Raw genomic sequence first — 19,589 nt, 5'->3', positions numbered from 1 at the left:
CGCTGAGTGACGGTAAACACACAAACACACTGACATGTCTATTATCTGATATAGATCTACTCGGCGTCATGAAACATTAATGTTCTCCTGACAGATGGGATTCTGATACCAACTCATTTTACCACCAACAAACTCGAAAAACAACCTTATTGTGTAAACATAAGGTTCATGAAATATGAGTAGTTACAAGTAGTTTGATGTTTTTCGATGGTGTCATATTTGTGATGATGCGAATTTTGTTACAAAAATAAAGTTGATGCCCCTCGGTGTTTTAATCAGATTAAATGGACACCATATTTTTGTGGGATTGAGGACAGTGTAAAGTTTATTACCTAGTAAAGGATTTAGAAACAAAACTAAAAAGGCCCAAACTTTGACAAATACTTATAAAAGCTTAAAAAAATATTTGATTCGGAACGATTATGAATCTAACAAACACAGCAAAAGATAACATACGCTCTCTAATATCCTGAATTTTTCTCACAAATCTTCGAGGATGTCACCGAATTTTAAACGAGTCTTGTTTATTGTCTACAAGACAAGTATAGCGTATTTTTATTTCTACGGTAAACACCAAACTTCAGTACTTGAATTCAGATGACTTGAAGTGAACCCTACTATCCTTTTACCAAAACAATATTCAAAATTCATTCGAATCGTGTCGTAATAATCGATTAATAAGACTGCAGAGGAAATGTTCAATATTTTTTGTGTAATCCAAGTAAAGTAGTGGCAAAACTCTTTGGTGGAGGGCCTCTGTAAAAACACTCCTCCGCTACGCTACGTCAGAACGTAACTTTACACGTTTTGATCGTTTCAATAAAATTGAAAAAGTTTGAACACAAATAATATATTTTTATAAATTTATTATAGAACTATCATTTTCAAATAATGTTGAGTAAAGTATTATGCATTGGTTTTTTAAATTAATCATTAACTTAAATATTATTGAGTACCTACTTATTTACTTGAAATGTCATTTTAAAACAAAATTAAGTTTATTGTTTTGGGCACCTACTATAAAAATATTCGGCTACTCGGTGCTACACAATGTAACTTATTTGCTACGACTAGTGTGGAGCTTGCTACGAGGCCTACGAACGCTACGAACGCTTTTTTTTATTCTCGTCCAAAGATTTACCGACACTGTACTGTAACTTTTAAGGGAAATAAATTATTGATTTAGTACGTAAATAATAATAAAGTATCAAAATTTGTCTGCTTATCGTTGTTTTCTTTATGTATTTACATACATATCTATATATATTTGCCTACATCAACTTTAAACTTTCGCGTTGCGTGATTATTAATGTATGCAAACGGGAATCGACGCGAACATACAATTTTTTCTGGCGTTTTGCCCGGGCCGCACCGGCGCGGTATAACATAACAACATAAAATCACGCCTTTTTCCCAGAGGGATAGCCCACGGTAAGTTCGCGATAATTCCCGTTCGCATACATGAATTACCAAACTCTACTTTTAATGTGAACTGTAAATATCTCAGACTCCCAGCCCACATAGTCCACGGAGCATTTAACTACTTTAACCCGCAAACAATTCCCATAATTCAAAAACCGTTTTATCTGTCAGGTAAGTGGTTCCCGCAGCCATTATTAGGCATACATTTTTAGGCGATACGGTTATCAGCGCGGGGTTACGTGTTAGGCCGCGTTATCGTCAGTTTCCGCATGAACGCCCACGGTACTCCCCCTCCTCCCTTCCTCTCCTACACCTCCCCCTTTAACATCCCTCCCCCCTTATTCCCGCTCGGAGACAGTGCCTGTGAAATCTTGACACTTGAGCTTAATTTATTCGTACAGTTAGTTTAGGGTTATAGTCTATTGATATATTACTCAGTGTAGTCGGATTTTCATGTACCTACTTTATATATATGTATTTAGTTGCCTTGTACATAAATCATATCAGCTTCTGTATTTCGCCTTGTACTTTAATAGAATAGAATAATTTTCAAAATTGGATACAAGGTATCACTTATTGACGTCACATCGCTTAAATCTAATTATAACTACTACCGCTTCCAAAGCGCATGTGAAGAAGCGGCGGAACTACTCTGCAGCATTTTCACCGGACGTCAATTTACAAATATAGATCCCTGAAATCTAAATCGTGGACGAATCTGTAATCTGTATATCTTTAATCTATTGCCGTATTAAAAAAAGGTCCATACATACTTATCTTGTTCCTCACACTTGAACTTGTATGACAACGGGTGGATGGTTTATTTCTATAGACATATCTTTTGATATTTTTTGCCTTCCCATACATTTCAGGTAGAAACAAAAACAAGGTTATTTTATCTGGCTACTGGGCAGGTAGTTCCAAAGAGTTCATCGTTCCAACAAATACTCTTTCTCTCTCTTATCTTTCTGTATTTCCTGTTGCACCCTCCGCCAGCTTAGGAAACTGGTGTCCTCTCTCCGACATTTCTCTGTTGAAGTTTTACGGTCATTCAAACATAATCTTCGGTTTAAATATATCGGAAATTACGGACTAAATTATATTGGATCTAATGCTATCTTAGTACCTACTTAGGTATTTACAAAGTTCATTACACCGTATGGTTCCCGACACTTTAGAATAGTACGGATGCTTGTCTTAAACTTGATTAAGGGCGAAGGCTAGCACCTATCACGACACAAACTTGTCATTATTTCTTGTTATATCACCGTATTTAAAATTCAGTCTTTACTGGTTCTAATGAATAAATAATATAATCGAGATAAGCTAATCAAGTTCACAATTTAACTCCCAGCCGTGACGAATGTTGTGCGGAGTTCCCACCTTGCGGGGATTAAACCGGGAACACGAATAAATTCTACTGTTATCGAGTCTTGTTGGGAATTGTGGGAATTAATTACTTTGCGCGTTTGGCGGTAACGGCGGAATCACTTTGATAAAGTGCTCAAGTAATATTTGAGATTATTTCGCTTAACTCCGCCGGTTAATGGAAATTTAAGAAAGGAGAGTGGAAATATTTTTTATCTGTATCGTTATGGAATTGGTATTAAAGAAGGGAAAAAAGGGATAATGATATTGTGTAATAAATAGTAAGCACCTTACACCAAACATTTCGAGGGATTTTCAAGAATAGTCGATGTTTTGTTTATGGAGTTACATGAACATATGATCAGTTTAGTGACAAGGAAGTTTAGGCTTAATAAATTATATGTACCTGAACTATTTTACTCTGCCTATAAATAATGAAACTGTTTATATTATTTTCCCCTCAAAATGCATACTAAGGTATAAAAGAAACCCCTTTATAAGAACTTTGAAACTGAGATATTCTTCTTTGTCGTTACTTTTTCCCACTTTCTACGTGGGGTCGGTACAGTATGTTTGTTTTTTTCCAATTACTTCTGTCAATTGCCATCTCTAAAATCATTATGAAACTGAGATACCTAATTAAATTATTATAATCGGAAAGATCATCTAGCATTTTATTTATCACTACTGAAGTTTTGAAACTAACGTATTCTGTTGATTCTTTAGGCGAAGAAACCCTAGAAGGTTTGGAAGGGCTGCACTCCGACGAGACCGGCTCCGGGGACAACTCCAACGCTGGCTCCAGCGGGGCTGACGACGACGCTGCGCGGCTTCGGCTCAAACGCAAGCTGCAGAGAAACCGCACCAGCTTTACTAACGAGCAGATAGACAGCTTGGAGCGAGGTAAGTGTACAACCTAATTGTCCTTACTTGTAGAGACTACTTTAATGAAGACGACTCCAGAACTGGGTCCAGTTTATCAACCGAAACCGCGCCAACTTGCCAACAAACATACAGGTAGCTACATATAGATAGCTTGAAGCGAGATAAGAGAGTCAATTGATCTTAAGCAAGTCGCAATCGCGAAATATAACACTCATGCTTGCACCCAAACAGCTAAGGTACCAGCAATAACGCGGCAGCTCGGCGTGTTTTACCGGACCATTATTTAAAACGCAAATCATGTTAAAGGATAAACGGTTACCCGTATATCTTTTAATTACTTACGTCAAGAATCGTCAATATCCTAACATTTAACCTTGCTGGGCGCTTTTCCTGAGAAGCACCCGCAGTGCCCACCTGCTTATGATCGCGATCCAGGGGTGTGAAACTCGGGTTATTGAGCATATAAATATGAACATATAATAGTATATACATTGTGAGGCTCTTTTCCCATGACAAAGTTAACATGAAAACGTGGCCAATTTCAGTCCTTTCTGTTTTCAGCACAGACACAGAACAGACGAGAGTCGTTGTGCGTAAAAACTTAACCCAATCCATGATCGTGGTCACAGGCGCACCCCGTGCTGTTCTCCAGAGGCTAGGACGCAACCGGCACTAACGCCAGGAAGATGATGTTATTTACTAAAAATATTTCCTCCTTTCAGAGTTTGAGCGCACCCACTACCCTGACGTGTTCGCCCGGGAGCGACTGGCTGCGAAAATAGGTCTGCCTGAAGCTAGGATACAGGTGAGCTTAATCTAGTGGATAACTGTTCTTATGGTTCCTTTATTATCTAATACAATTTTTAGGTAGGAAAAAAGGTTCATCCTACTCTTTACAAATGGTTCAGGTAGCTGAACAAACACCCGTTCTACGAAAAGTGTCAGTCTTTAAATATTTTCTAGCTTATATTTCATTACCCAACCCTTACATCAACAGGTAATCATGCGACCGCAACCTTCACGAGTTAGTCTTATAAACTTCGGTACAAGGCAAACTGTTCTGTACCTATATATATCTTAAATTACTATAATATACATTTTAAGTAGGAATCACCGTCATCATTACAACCGTAAAAAGATCAACGCTAGAGACATGAAATGGGCCGTTCAAGCTATACCAATTTCTAGATGTGATTTGGGTTGAGTTTGTCTGTCAGTTTCCTGTTAGATTGTTATTCACACTATGTTATTAGTAAAGATATCATAGTAGTTTAGCAGTAGCAGCGCGTGCGATCCGCGCTTTGTGTTAACCTGACCCGACATTAAGGTGTGGTTCTCGAATCGGCGCGCGAAGTGGCGGCGGGAGGAGAAGATCCGGTCGCAGCGGCGCAGCCCCGAGTGCGCGTACGCGCCGCCGCCGCCCGCCGCGCCCGCGCACGCGCCGCTGCAGCACGCCGCGCACCAGCCGTACCAGCCGCCGCTCAACGTCGATACTTACAGGTACATATATAAAGAAAACCTTTCCAATTTTAATCCCAAATATTTGTATTAAATCTGATTTTAAATTTACTAAGATGTAGTTAACATCTTTCATGGATGCTAGGTAAACCAACATTGGCGTTCTTACGCCCAGTCAAAGTAAACAAACGGTAGATTTACTTTAACATACCACATCTGAGAGAGTTATATAAATATATTCTGTAGGAACCAAATCCATCACTTGAACGATTCAGTCCAAAACACAAAGATCATCATGACAAAAAAAACATTAAAAATAAGTATAATAACAAGACATTGTCGCTTCCAGCCCCCTGACTCCAATGGGCTACGGCGGCGGCATGGTCTCCGAAGCGCCAGTCTGCGAGAGCGCCGACCCTGAGCTGTGCAAGAGCGGGTTCCTGGGCTACCCGCGCTACGAGCTGGGCTACCGGCAACCCCCGCATCCGTACGTCAACCACCACGGCTATCAGCACGAGCCATCGTCTCCGCCACCAGGTTGTAAACTTCAGCATCATGATTGAGTTGACAACAGAATTAGGAGTAGCTAAACATTTTCTTGGCCGTTGAAAATGGTTTGCGTTACCTTATCGGTACGCATGAGGTAACAACCCTGAAAACTGACACGAGCCAATTTAAACTGTTCCGTCCAACCCAATGGCCATTGAGTTGTCCCATGGTTGACAAGTGGGATGATTAGTTTTCGCGATAAATAAGCGGAAGTCAGATGAAAAAATAAAACTTCAAATATGAAGTTAGTTGCTCACTCTAGAATAGTGGTCATCAGGACCAGTGGATCAACCAAGAGGATTGTAACAAGAAAATTAGGAACTGTTCAGTGTTCATCCCGTACAAATTAGCTTTCCTGTGGGATTAGCGAATACATTTTGATTTGCGTTATCGTTGCACGCCGTCTCTTAATTTCGTTCTCAGGACGTCACTCAGGAAATCTAAAATCTTTACCAATTTACTTCACAAATTAGGAGGTTCTTATTTGATCTGTGCATTTACTTTCAGAATTAGGCGGTCTTCTATCAGCGGGGGTGTCAGTCCCGCTGGCCGTGCCCGGACAGGACTCCCAGCAGTACTGGTCGCGGCTGCAGTGACCCTGGTGGCATTAGCTTCTTCACAAACACATTCCTCAAACTGATGCGTTCAACTCTCTTTCCAATAAAAATATGTTAATAATAACGACTCATCTCAATTCCAATAGACAAAAATTTCCTGCGTTATGTCTTAAAGTTCAAACAAAATTCACAATGCCTTTTTTAGGCTGCTGTGAATTGGGTGGCACTACTTTCTTCACCACAATATAACACACAAACTGATACAACCCGCCATAGAAAAGATACAACGTAAATTTCGCCAAAACAACCAGAAGAAATAACAATGTCTCTTTCTCAACAATAGTGACCTAGTAGCACCTTCTCCACCACCCCTCAAACTGAGACGTTGCAGTCCTCTTCATTGGAAGATTTTTTTTCTATTCTATTAAGAAAAGAATATGTATCCTACGTAACTGTATCCAATTTTAAACATGAACCAGTCTTTTTCTCATCTTTGAGTACCTTTTACCATCTCATTCATCATTCAAAATCTGAAAAAGTATGCAAGGGAAATTTTACATGTTGTGAAAAAATATCTAAGGTTTGCAATTAACTACAAGTTGCCTGCCTGGCACCAATACTTAATAAAGGCAACGTGCCTTTGAACATACATTCCATTTGTTAACAAAAATTTTAAAAAGAACTGTCCATTACATCTTCATATAAGAAAATAACTTCAAGCTGAACAAAATCTTTACTTTAGTTAATAAGTAACTTATATTTTGAGGAGGCTAATCTTGGAATGAGACATTAATAAATAAAATTACTGATTAAACCTGTCATGACTGTAAAAACAGATAAACATTGTATACATATTTAATATCCGCTCTTCTTTGTAGATGAATCTTTCATCTTTTTTTCTGTCGTCAGTTGGAAAACATAATTTATTCTTTTACTTTTTCTTGAAATAACATTGCCAGACTTGTACACACGTATAGTATAAAGAATCAACATATCCATTAGCTGCCACAAACAGAAAGACGAGCACAAAATATAGGCTCAAATTGTATTTATGTAATTTACATTAGACTATTTCATTCAGATTTTCAATATTAATAAATTCTTCTTATAACATCTGATGAGATGCACATATGATGCTGTATCTCAATTATTTGAATGGAATAATTTAATATTATCGTGTAAGTGTTCATTTTAATCATACCTCTCGGCCACAAAATGTCGAAGTCAATTAGGACATAAAATCTGTTATTTTGATTATCAAATATTATTAATTTTAGCGGTTTGTGATGCGGTTTGCAATATTTTCATATAATTAATTTATCCAATAATATGAACCTTTATGATGCGGGCACACGACCACAGCCTAGCAACACCAGGGGCGCGGTGGAAGCAGACACATCGTCATTAAAATATTACTTAAAACTTTTTAATAATTTCTTTGACACATTTTAGTGACATAAGAATAAAGAACTGAAATTATACCACATTTGTGACCGAGCGGTCTCGCTAACGTAAGTTATTATTAGATATAATGTCGATATATGTTGTAAATGTTTATAAATAAATCTCGGACGAGGTCATTCGAATCATATGTTCAAAAAATAGTAACAAATCTTAGATGTACTGCATTTATTTTCATAAAACAGGGCTTGTTAGTTGTAAGAGTGTAAATAATTTCTTTGATGTTAAAAGATATCGTTCATTGTAAATGTTTTCAATGTAATTGTAAAGCGCCTTACATACTCTCTCTTTCTCTGCATAACAGCTGCTTCAACTTGTCGCTAAATTACAAATTCATACGTGAATATAAGTTTAACCTAGTTGCAGGTCACGTGTTGCCGAATTGCGAAGATATTCAGTTGGTTTGCGACAAGTTGCAAAAACCATACCACAATGTATGGCGTTTAAATTATCAGAGGCTGTAGGAACACTGTTTTTTCCTGTTTAGGTCGACAGCAATGATACTTACCAGAATCATTTTATCAGTTGTTGACTTAAAAAAATCACTGTAGCTACCAAGCATATAGCGATCTCAAAAGAGATATTACTTTCGAATTTATTATTCTTAGTTATAAATTGTAAAGTTAGGTTTAATGAATTGTGAATAACTGTGTGATGTCGATAAACCGTTTTAAATACAGCATTATATAAATAATTTTTTGAATCAAGCTTTGGTTTTTATTTGAAATCCCATCCTTTTTAATCTCAAAACCGTATTGCTTAATTTAATTTACACTTTTTACAATAAAGGAACATTTATTTTCACAATTGTTATTTAATGCAAGTAAAATTATATTTTTGACAAAATTTATCTTTTTTGTATCATGGAATAATTGCTATTCCACCACTAATTACAGATAAAACAATAAAATCTTTAAACAGTACAGTTCTCGTATGTACTTCTTGTACGTAACTCTCATAAATCTAAAAGTAAAAATAATTGCTTTTGTACACCTACAACAAAGTTATAATAACAAGTATTAACATTTGTATCAAACAATGGAGTTGGGTTTTACATTTTGTTATATAATAATAAAATAATTGTTTTGTTATATTATAATGTTGAATTTAAGTTTAAGAAAAGACAGGAAATGTTACATGAATCAGCTTAATTGAAAAGAAAATATCCAAACAATTTTTTTTTTGTTGATAAGGTATGAATGTTTCATACCTTTCTTACGACAATTTTTGGAGGAAAATTGTATTATCAATCACATCTTTCGTCGGTGTGATAAAAATGAGTCAATAATAAAAAAAATATTAAGTCCTATTTTCATTTAAAACTTGAAACATGAAAAGCGAAAATATAATTTCAAACATCTTTAATGTCAAAAATAAAAATAATATCAGAAGATATAAAAAACTAAACATTGCTTCCTATTTTTCTAATATACAAGATCTTACCTTCATAGAAAATCATCAAGATTTTCCTAACTGTTAGTAATTTGTACATTTCCATTACAACTATGTAAACCTACACTAATCTACTACATACTCTAAAAAAAATCATAAGTCTTCATCTAAAAGTGCATCTATATCACAAATAATATCTTTGTCCGTACTGTCTTTAGCATTTCTGTGACAACTAGCCACTACATCAGGCACGTTTTTCACATAATCACAATCTAAATCCGACACTCCTACATCACTTTCGTCAAGATCATCACTCAAGTCCACTATGTCTATAGGCTCTCCAAGTTTTGTGGCTTCTACATCTATAATTTCACTACTTAAATCTACATGCTTCTCATTGATTTCTATACTAACTAGTTGTACTTCAGAATCTGAATCATCAGTTTTAGTGCTAGAATCTGCCTCGTAAGATTTGCTTTCATTGTCGCTACTCCCTTTAGCCGACTTAGACCTATTTCTAATAAGTTGAGGTTTCTGTGTTAGTTCTGCTACTTTGATTCTCTTGAATTCGTGGCAGCTGTCATCGAGCTCGTCGTCTTGTATATCATAAATGTCTATACTCAATTCAGATAGGGTTCTCTTTCTACTAACAGTTTCCTCTCTCTGCTTTTGATCAGTTTTAGGTTGAGTATTTGCAGCGGGTGTATTGTGATCTAATTTCTTATAAACTATTGAATTACTTCTTACAACCTTTAATATTTTATTGCCCGACGTAGTTATAGTTTCCTGAGTAGAGAGTTTACGTTTTCTGCTCAAATTCAACGTGATCGGGGTTGTGTGAATTATCGTTTCGGACTTCTTCCTGGCCCTGATTTCGTCCAGGGAAAGGACTTTGAAGTCTAAAGAGCCGCGCCGCTCGGTGGCCTGCCTGCCGGCGAGCTCGTCTAGCGACAGCCTATCATACTTGGCGTTGAGGTTGGTCCTGACGATCTTGCGCTCCTTGTCCGGCGGCGGCAGCGCGTCGTACCCGTAGTAGGCGGCCGCCTCCGCCTGGATCTTCTCGAGCAGCAGCAACTCCTGCGACTTGGAGCAGCCCTGCGCGTCCTCGGGCGACACGGCCTTGGTCGGCGTGGACGACAGAGCGCTCTCATTGTCAGACTCTGCAAGAACACACCAGTAATCGCTTAGTGGGATCGTGGTCACAAAAAATTTAACAAGTACGATTTTCGTAATTAATTTTGAAACGACCCCGACTCGATTTACTTGCGTGTGTTCTCGTCAGACCTGACCTGAAAACTCGGGATGGGCGGTCAAAAATAATTACAAAAATCATAATTACGAAACATTTTATTTACTCGTTGGTATATTAAACACAATTTGATTAAACAAAGCCAAAGTATATTCTTTTCAATACGAGTTCCTATATCAGTTTGAAAGTTAAGTAAAGAAAGTTCTTAAACACACGCGTTACTAATATTAAAGATATATTGAAAATCTTATAACATAAGACTAAGATTAACATAACAACCCCGTTTCAATTCAAACAAGAAACCGCAGCGGCGCGGCGAGGCGGCGTTGGGTTAGAACGCCTCCCGCGTCCGCTCCTCAATACAAAATCGAACTATGCTATAATACGGCACTCCTAGTTTGACGCTTACATTTCAAAGTAGACCTCGCGGATCCTCCTCAAGTGCCGATGTTACTAACTTCCACCGTTTCTCCGCACATGAATACAAATGTTATAAAACTCTTCACCTCGTTAACAATCGATTCATTCCGTGTATAAGAACCGTATACAGGAAAAAGTCGATTGTTAAATCTCTCAACATCAAACCGTGTCGACAAATCATTGGAGACCAACACTTGCGACATTAATTAAAAAATAACAATCATTCAAAGTCACACAAGCCCGCGCCCGTCGCCCGCTACGGCAACATATTGATCTCCGTCGACTTCGGCGCCACTTCATCTGCGATCACAGCGCGACACTGCCGACTACATATTGCACTCGGCATTACAAATCTTGCTGTAGATATAAAACTGTTTCTTAAATACGCAAACTCTCAGTACTTTGACTAAAATTCTACAGTGTCGCGCCGAGTACACAGCCCTCTCCGAAAAACTCTCAATTAACAGAAAACATTTAACAGTCCAACAATTAACCTAAAGGTAAATAAATAATATATAATAAAGCCGCTACTAATGTTACATACTACAATCAAAATATTGCTAATGTTACGAGCGAAACCAATGTTTTATTCCAATAAATAAAGTCGCCCCGTAGGGCCGCCCGTCTACAACCGGCCATTTGTACTAATTCATACTAAATTATATATAAATCAGTTCATTCCCACAACTGCTCGAGTACTTCAAGGCAATCCGAGTTAAAAATAGACCAAAAGCTTTAAATAATGAGCACATTTAAAATTAACCGTAACTGTCCGAGCCTAACTATTCTCTCCCGCTTCCTTTTGTTTACTTTTAAATATTGTTAATTACTTTCATATATAAATAATGACTAGGCGTACCATGAACCATAGAAAAATTGCTTTATTATTCCGACACGTTCCGTTCGTACGTTTTGCAGATTCATTTCTGTAATAAATATAGGAACTTTTCTCAGTGCAAAAGTAGATAATAACGAATAGTCTCTTTGTCAGAGAGTACGCGCGGAAAATCAGACAATTTTTTGAAGTCAGTGTATCGGAAGCCATGAAATTGTAATACTAAAACCAGTATACTTTAACTTGTAATACGAACACATAAGCACGAAATACGCATCGTTGGGTATATCAAAAAATGTTACACCACAGATAAAAAACTGCGTTCCTAAACCTAGATATATATTTTTTTTATTATTTTATTAGCTCTATCTAACTCTCACGGTGCGAATGTAAAGTTTGGGGGCGTAGCAGTGGTACCATAATATTATACTGCTCAAGCCCCTTACAACATCCTACATACTAACATACAAACAATTTAAAGGCATAAAGCTTCTTTTTTTTCTTTTTTTGTCACCTATATTAATGAGTTATATTATAGTGTATATATATTTTTATTTGTATTTTATATTTTAACCTATTTATTATGTACTTTTCTATCGTAGACAAAGATTATATCCAACATCTATTTAAAAATACTGCAAAGACATTTTTAATTATGGTTGGCGTGTTGGTCAACAAGGATTAAAAATGTTTCACATCGCATAAACTGCTATAGATTCATATAGTAAGTATATTAAATGAAAAGCGAGAGAATATTTACGAATCTTAAAAGACAAAGCGCCACAATAAACTTGTTCCTCGCCATAAAGTCTACCGACGTATTTTTTTTGTCATCGAGGTTAATGCATAGTTACTTTTCGTTAGAAATGCTATTTCATGGTCTTCCTTAATTTTTCATCGACCATGACAAAATTAAGATTTATGATCAGACTGAACTACAAAATTAATTAAAATACAGGATAAAACTGAATCATTCGAGAAACTCATTAAAGTGACGCCTAAGATATGAAAGATTACATATATCTCCTAAATTATTGCACATATAAAAATACCGACATTTTCTCAATGTGTATGTCGGACAGAGAGCGAAATCTTTGTCTGTGGTGTGAAGAAACATTGTCTATGCTTGTTAAGAAATCAACCAAACCATTGCCTCTATCGGCAACATACTAAAAAAGAAAAACTCTTTGGATCCATTATCCAACATTAAATATAAATAGTTTCAATTTCAAGTATTAGAAAATGAAAGAGACAAAGAAAACAAGACATGGAACCGAATCCAACTAACACTATATAAAACTACAATAATTGACTATTGAGGAAAACAAAATACTATGTTTACGAGTCGTTAAAGCGGCGCAGCACGCCAGGAGTGCAACTAAAAAAATAATAATTTTCTTTTTACAAAACACTAAAAAGAAATAATATAACCGCAATCCGCGTAGAAAAATGTAAATATAAAACCTCCCGACGAGCCTCACGCCCGGTAAATTAGTGAACATCCTTACAACTAATAACATGGGGTAAAATAAACATCTTCAAGCTAATCGCAACACATGTCGGCTCGTGTGAGTTGGCACTTATAAAACGAAAACGTCAGTCTGTGTAAATACTTATTACAAGTTTTCCGTCACAATTTTTTTTTTGTTACTGTCATCTGAGAAACCTTGCAAACTTTTCTTTCTTTTGGTGTAATTTTTTTTCTATTACCAACATAAAGATATGTCTACTTCTACATTTATTAATTGTGTGCACTTGTTTGCTATTTTGGTTGCTCAGATATTCTCGTTACCTAAAATTAGTGCCATAGAAAATACAAGTTTTCTAAAAGCATAGCATACAAGGTTAAATTAAAATTATATGAGCGTTCAGTGTAAATATTGTTAATGCTTAACCTTAAACACTCCCGTTGAATGCTCTCTTTTAAACTTGACTCTTCTATCCAAGCAAGAGTAAGATATCTATGGATAACTCCATCACATAGAGAAGACACGCTCAAAAAGTTGATAGCTATGTGCTACACATTTGGTGATTTTACATAACGCAGAAAAAAAAACAATCAATCTTATTTTAATTCTTTATGTGATCGTATTATCTCGAACGAAAGGGCATAGATTTACTGTGTTATACCTAGAGCATGTCGAAAACTATCGCCTTAATATAATTTTGACCTTAGTCATTTTTAAACGTAACTAAATTTCGAACGCCAAAATCAAAGCGAGCTACTACAATTGCAGATGGTGGATTTTAAAAATTTTACATTTAATACTTAAGCCCCCGTTTGTGCTACCGAGATATCTTTACGGACGCCATCTTTATCTATATCCGGCCAAGAATTACAATTTCTAAAGTAAATACTACGGGCCACAGCTTATCAGTGACGACATTCTGAGATAAGCGAAACGGTTTTCCCTGCAGATATGTACATTGAGCGTAGAAATCTGATCTCCTTTCTTTATTAACGAATGGGTACATACATTTAAAACTAAGATGAAAAAAAAATTGCGAATAATTTAGGAATTTTCTCCTTTTTCGAGTGGTTGAAAAATAGCTAGGGCAACCGATACCGAAGGGTCAGATTTCTTTGCTCATTACAATCTTAAATTGTCCGAAACAACATTTCTCATTAAAGTAACAAAATCATAATATCTGCTTGTCCGACAAACTTACTACAACATTTAACACAGCACAACATAGTACAATTCAAAACCATCGCTCATCTATACAGTCCACAGAAATCGGAATAATATAAGTCTATAGAAATTCCATATTGTGCTTGAAATTATAGGAATGATGTGCCATAGTTTTATATCGCTCAATTCAGTTGCAATAGTAAAAAGGTAAGGGAGTTACAATCCTTAGTTGCGACGTGACAACCATTAGTACTAATTTCAATAGCCCATTTCTTTAGGTACTGAAATAAAGGTGAACTTGAAATGTATTTTAATAAAAAATACATCACTAAAAACATAGTATAAAACAAAGTTGCTTCACGCTGTCTGTCCATATTATGCTTGTTTAAACTACCCAACGTATTTTGTTGCAAGTTCTTTTAATAGATCATTATTGCACCCGCCAAGCTGGGGTGGGGGTAACAAATTTTTAAAAAAGCTAAAAAAAATGATATTTTCCTTTTTTTCATAAGACCAATTATAGTTAACCTTTACTTCAATACAACTGTTACATTATTCCGAATGCTGAGCCGTCCGCGTCCTCGCACAAGGGGGGGGGGCTTAATACATATAGTTTCAGTATAACCTCATACCTTCCTCGAAGTTGACGACGAGCGGGTCGACGGGCAGCGGGTGCGCGGCGTACGGGCCGGGCAGCGGCTCGGGCGGCAGCAGGCGGCGCGGCAGCAGCTCGCCCGCGCCCGGCAGCACGCCCAGCAGCGCCGAGTCCAGCACCACTGCGGGGTCAACAAGGCCACGGTCAGGGTACCCGCTTTCATATGTTAATACATACATACATATGGTCACGTCTATATCCCTTGCGGGGTAGACAGAGCCAACTGTCTTGAAAAGACTGAATGGCCACGTTCAGCTATTTGGCTTAACAATAGAATTGAGATTTAACTAGTGACAGGTTGCTAGCCCATCGCCTAAAAAAGAATCCCAAGTTTGTAAGCCTATCCCTTAGTCGCCTTTTACGACATCCATGGGAAAGAGATAGAGTGGTCCTATTCTTTTTTGTATTGGTGCCGGGAGCCACACGGCACGGCATATGTTAATGCTTAACATAAAATGAATACAAACATCTCTCTTTCATAAAAATAGTTTGAACTATTGTTTTCAAAGCTTGTAATACTCTACAGACAACAGGCATTGATAACATCTTGCTATGAAAAAAATTCGGCAGGTATTAAAGTTAGATCTTTGAACACCAATGTTTCTTGAAGTAGTTAGTCGCGTCTACAACTGTTACAATGCCTTGAAGCGTGGAGTTCATTTATTTTGAATGAAGTACACTCAACATTTAACCATAGGCTATACAATCTTAGCTAGAAATAATAAATGGTGTGTTTACCCTGTCTCTGTTGGTGCGGCCACAATAACGGAACAGGGGCGGGCGCAGGCGCAACAGCGGGCGCCGCCGGGGGCTCCGCTACCGGCTCGGGTGCCGCTACCGGCGCGGAAGTTTGCTGAAAATGTATAACAAACACATGAGATAAGTCAAAGTGGAAACTCTCTAAAGAGACTACAATGACAATTCAGGAGTGAGGAAGATCAGAAGTAATGGGCTATTTTCAAATATTAAGCCTTTCTCCCTAACAATATCCTAGCTAATAATGTCTAATAATGTAGTTTAATAATGGACAAGCTATTTCTATTTCAAATCCATTTAATTTATTTAACTAAATTGCAACTTTGGTTACTCAGAACTAAAAACAGCTGGTAATGTTTACTAAACAGTTATAGCCTACCTACAGAAAAATAAATCATAGATGAAATGAAATACTAACTGGGACTGGAGCAGCAGGCTGGCTGGGAGCGATGCCATCCGTGCGAGCATCAGGGTTCTTGTGCATGAACGGGCAGTGCTTCTTGCGGCAGCCACCAGGCTGGTTCTCCCAGTAGCAAGGGATCTGCTTGCGGTTTTTCTATCAAGTTGGCAAAAAGAAAAATTAACTTGTGAAGGAATTTAATGATTGAAGAACTAGAAAGTGCAATCAGTAAAAATATTAAAATAACAAAGTAACTAAATGTAATCAAAATATCATTAATAAAAGTAAATGACGGGAAATAATGAACTATTTGACTAATGACAGTCAATTAGTAATTTGATGTCATGTCTGCTTTATTTGATGTTTAGAAATCATTATTAGGTAAATTTAAAGTAACAATAATGAAAAAGAGAATCATACCCTAAGTTCCATGTGGCGTAATTTGCATCGTTTGTCTAAGCACTTGCCCTGTTGCCACGCTGTGCACATTGTCTCACAGCCCAGAGCAGAGGGCTCATGACGGAATACACAATTGTCCCCCTGAAATGATTATATTGATTATTTAATTAATGAGACCTTTGGGAACATTAGCACAAAGATTTTAGTGCTTTTAGATAGAAAATGATGTAGGTACAGTAGAATCCGGATTATCCGAATCAATTAAAACCATTGGTATTTGGGGTAATTGAAAATCTGGATAATCGATTTCATAGTCAAATCAAACAATATTTGAAATTGAAATGTCATATTGAAATATGGTAGGTACCAAAGTTTTCAATTTTTATTGATCTTTGACGTAATTAATCACATCTTGTCATTGCAGTCAAGTTCCAGATGCGCTTTAATTGTAACAGCTGTAAGAAATCCAATTCTACCTGTCTTTCAAACCACTTAAAAGCTATTTCTAGAGTTTCAAAAGCTTTTGCATGAGATGGTCCTTGACAGTAAATCTTGAAGTGATCTTCAGTTTTAGTCTCTTCCTTAATTTTTGTTGTCTCAAAGAGACTACTCTTTTACTCTTAGTCATTTTAAATTTTCTAATGCAAGATGTTAACAAAAAAAAAGACATTAGTTTAACCTAATAATAGGAAATGGAATAATATCAAACACAATCATGAAAACAAATGAGAGCGTGAGTAAATATTCAAAGGCGAGTATAATTTTTTTGTTTTAAAATGTATAGTTGCACAGTATTACATTTTTTAAGCAGCAGCTAGAGCCACATAGAGAGTCTCGATAATCGGATGTTGAGATATCAAGATTTGGATAATTGGGATTCTACTGTAAATAGGTGCTTGGGGCAAATTGTGTGCACAATCTGCAAACAAGCAAGGCATAGCAATATTAACGGACCTGCTTCATATAGCAGTAACTTAATGATGCTATATTTTACAAAGAAAATGTAAAGTTCTGTAACATGAGACAAATCAATGTAAAATACCATGGTATATCTAAACATTGAGGGTTTGGTCAACAGTTTATTCATCTTATTAACCAGTATCATTCAATAAAAGCACAATTTTATAATTTGCCTTTATATGAATGCCTCTTAAAATGGTAATTTAACTAAGACTACCTGTGGTGCTTATTAACTTTTATATGAGGCTTTCAATGCAGCAGTTACAAGAAAAACCTTCTAGAAAACTGTAACAACTGTATATTTAAAATAATACAAATACACGTGCTACAAACACACGTGCATAGAGAAGGAACTGCCAAGAAAAAGCATTTCACATTTCATGATATTGCTTTATTCCCTAAATTAGGCTAAATCGAATGCTAGCTTCTGCTTGATAATTGGGACCATGGGATATAAGATTCATAAACACTCACCTTGATGCAAGTAGAATAGTAATAAAAGTAGCAATCATTTAGTTTTCTCGGGGACTCCATGGTGTTTTCCGCCGAGCAGGGCCTGCAAATCACATAAATTTCATGTATTGTTGAGTGTTTTCTGGCATTAGTAGTGAAAACTATTTGATGAAACTTCACTATAACTCGTTGAGAGCCTCAATACAATATTAAAAATAAATTTAATTTATTGTCAATAATACAATATCTCCAAACCAAGATTTTTCGATTTTGACAAATAGGTAAAGCACGTCGCGGCTTAAACAAGTTCGTTAACAAAAAGACTATCAATTCTTCAAATGTATGCGCACATGTTACTCACCGTTTATTTTAAAAACTAAACAATAATTAAATTATACAACAAATATCTACACAACAATGCTAAATAACACAAAATAATGAACGTCACTAGAAAGAAGATGTAGTAGATATGGCGGACATGTGGCGATGTCGGACTTTCATTTCATGTTCACAATCAAGAACAATAAGTGAGAATGTAACCACTACGTCAAGAATAGAATCCACCCATTGGCTTGTTCTTGTACCATAGAGCAACAAATTCTATCGGATACCTATGTTGTGGTGTTGTGTCTGCCTAGTGTTTACCACATACCCTAAGCAAGCTAGCTCAAAATCTGTCAAAAATATCTGTAATGAAAAATGAGCTTGGCGATGGCTTGGTGTAAGATTTAAAGATTTTATCTAGGACCAAGTATCAATGGACAGAGAAAGTTATTTACTATGTAATGTAAATGCGTTTTTCGATTTGATCAACTAGTCGGTCACCATAAGACGCCAGTGCGCTATTGTCTTTGCCTCACTACATCTACTTTCTTTTTCACGCATAGATAGATGGCATGCGGGTAGAAAAAGATACTAGGTGAAGTGATTCCACACACAGACACAAGAGCGGCAACATGGCAAGACCTACTTTTGACTAGGTTGGTGGAGGTTTTCAGCCTTTAATTGTAACAAGAGTATCGATGCTCTAAATTCGTGATGCGCATAAAAGTACAGGTTCAAATCCCACCTCAGCCATGTACCAATGACTATTTTTACAGTCATGTTCATTAGTTTCAGTGCTAACCGATTCAAAGCTTGCGGAGGCTGATGGGAGTTATTTCGTGTAAAAATCTGACTTACCCAATCCAGGATCCATGGTCAAAGGCATACCCCGGGGCTCCTCTCCAGAGTGGTGAGGATCCAACTGGGACTTAAGCCAGCAGGAAGAGAAAATCTAAGAAAAATACATATAGTAATGAAGATAATCATGGCACTCTTACAGCTTGTGTACCTTGTCATTAGTTTTGACGTTTATTGTCGTGCGGTTGTGATAGAGTTTTTGTTGAATTTTTGAGTTTTCTCTAGACCTTTAATAATTATAATAATATAAGCAAATACGTGATATTTCAAGAAGATTAATGCAGTAGATCACCCGTGAATAGGTTACAAAAACAATTAAACTCATTTTCGCATATTTATAAATACTATTAGCTGTGATTGGGATGTAAATAATTGTGTGAGATCAATGACAGGGGTTTTGTGTGAACTAAATCAGGGTATGCGTTCCATTCAAATGTAAATGTTTTCCCTAAATTAATGTGGACCTTCATCTACAACTTAATCAAGAATCGAGTCGTGATAGATTTAGAACACAATGCGGGGCGGGGCGGTGTTTGACGAACTTGACACAAATAG

General features: G+C 36.6%; 2 protein-coding genes across 2 annotated transcripts in view; one reads left to right on the top strand and one right to left on the bottom strand.

The window, feature by feature from the left end:
- LOC106141561 (paired box protein Pax-6) overlaps nt 1–6,469 on the top strand; it is a 43,446-nt gene extending 36,977 nt beyond the window's left edge. The window contains exons 6-10 of the mRNA XM_060950292.1: nt 3,517–3,693; nt 4,398–4,480; nt 5,003–5,175; nt 5,483–5,670; nt 6,190–6,469. Coding sequence (XP_060806275.1) covers nt 3,517–3,693; nt 4,398–4,480; nt 5,003–5,175; nt 5,483–5,670; nt 6,190–6,278 — 710 coding nt within the window. The 3' untranslated portion in view covers nt 6,279–6,469. The remainder of the gene's footprint in view (nt 1–3,516; nt 3,694–4,397; nt 4,481–5,002; nt 5,176–5,482; nt 5,671–6,189) is intronic.
- A 1,419-nt stretch (nt 6,470–7,888) lies between these two features.
- LOC106138987 (zinc finger CCCH domain-containing protein 11C-like) lies at nt 7,889–18,425 on the bottom strand. The gene is made up of 7 exons (XM_060950233.1): nt 18,214–18,425; nt 17,874–17,955; nt 16,461–16,580; nt 16,059–16,196; nt 15,623–15,737; nt 14,862–15,005; nt 7,889–10,252 (listed from the first exon to the last, which is right to left on the bottom strand). The coding sequence occupies exons 2-7, from the start codon at nt 17,931–17,933 to the stop codon at nt 9,246–9,248; spliced, it is 1,584 nt and encodes a 527-aa protein (XP_060806216.1). The 5' UTR covers nt 17,934–17,955; nt 18,214–18,425; the 3' UTR covers nt 7,889–9,245.
- Between the last annotated feature and the right edge of the window lie 1,164 nt (nt 18,426–19,589).

Source organism: Amyelois transitella, chromosome 21 (genome assembly GCF_032362555.1).
Source record: "Amyelois transitella isolate CPQ chromosome 21, ilAmyTran1.1, whole genome shotgun sequence".
Lineage (NCBI taxonomy): Eukaryota > Metazoa > Arthropoda > Insecta > Lepidoptera > Pyralidae > Amyelois > Amyelois transitella.
This window is presented reverse-complemented; position numbering and strand designations above follow the sequence as displayed.

What these genes read in the sequence shown, in the direction of transcription:
- LOC106138987 (XM_060950233.1), bottom strand. Translation starts at nt 17,933, where the DNA reads ATGGAGTCCCCGAGAAAACTAAATGATTGCTACTTTTATTACTATTCT. An exon ending in ACTATTCTACTTGCATCAAG is followed by an intron (nt 16,581 to 17,873) that starts GTGAGTGTTTAT and finishes TAATCATTTCAG; the next exon opens with GGGGACAATTGTGTATTCCG. An exon ending in GCCGCACCAACAGAGACAGG is followed by an intron (nt 15,006 to 15,622) that starts GTAAACACACCA and finishes TTGACCCCGCAG; the next exon opens with TGGTGCTGGACTCGGCGCTG.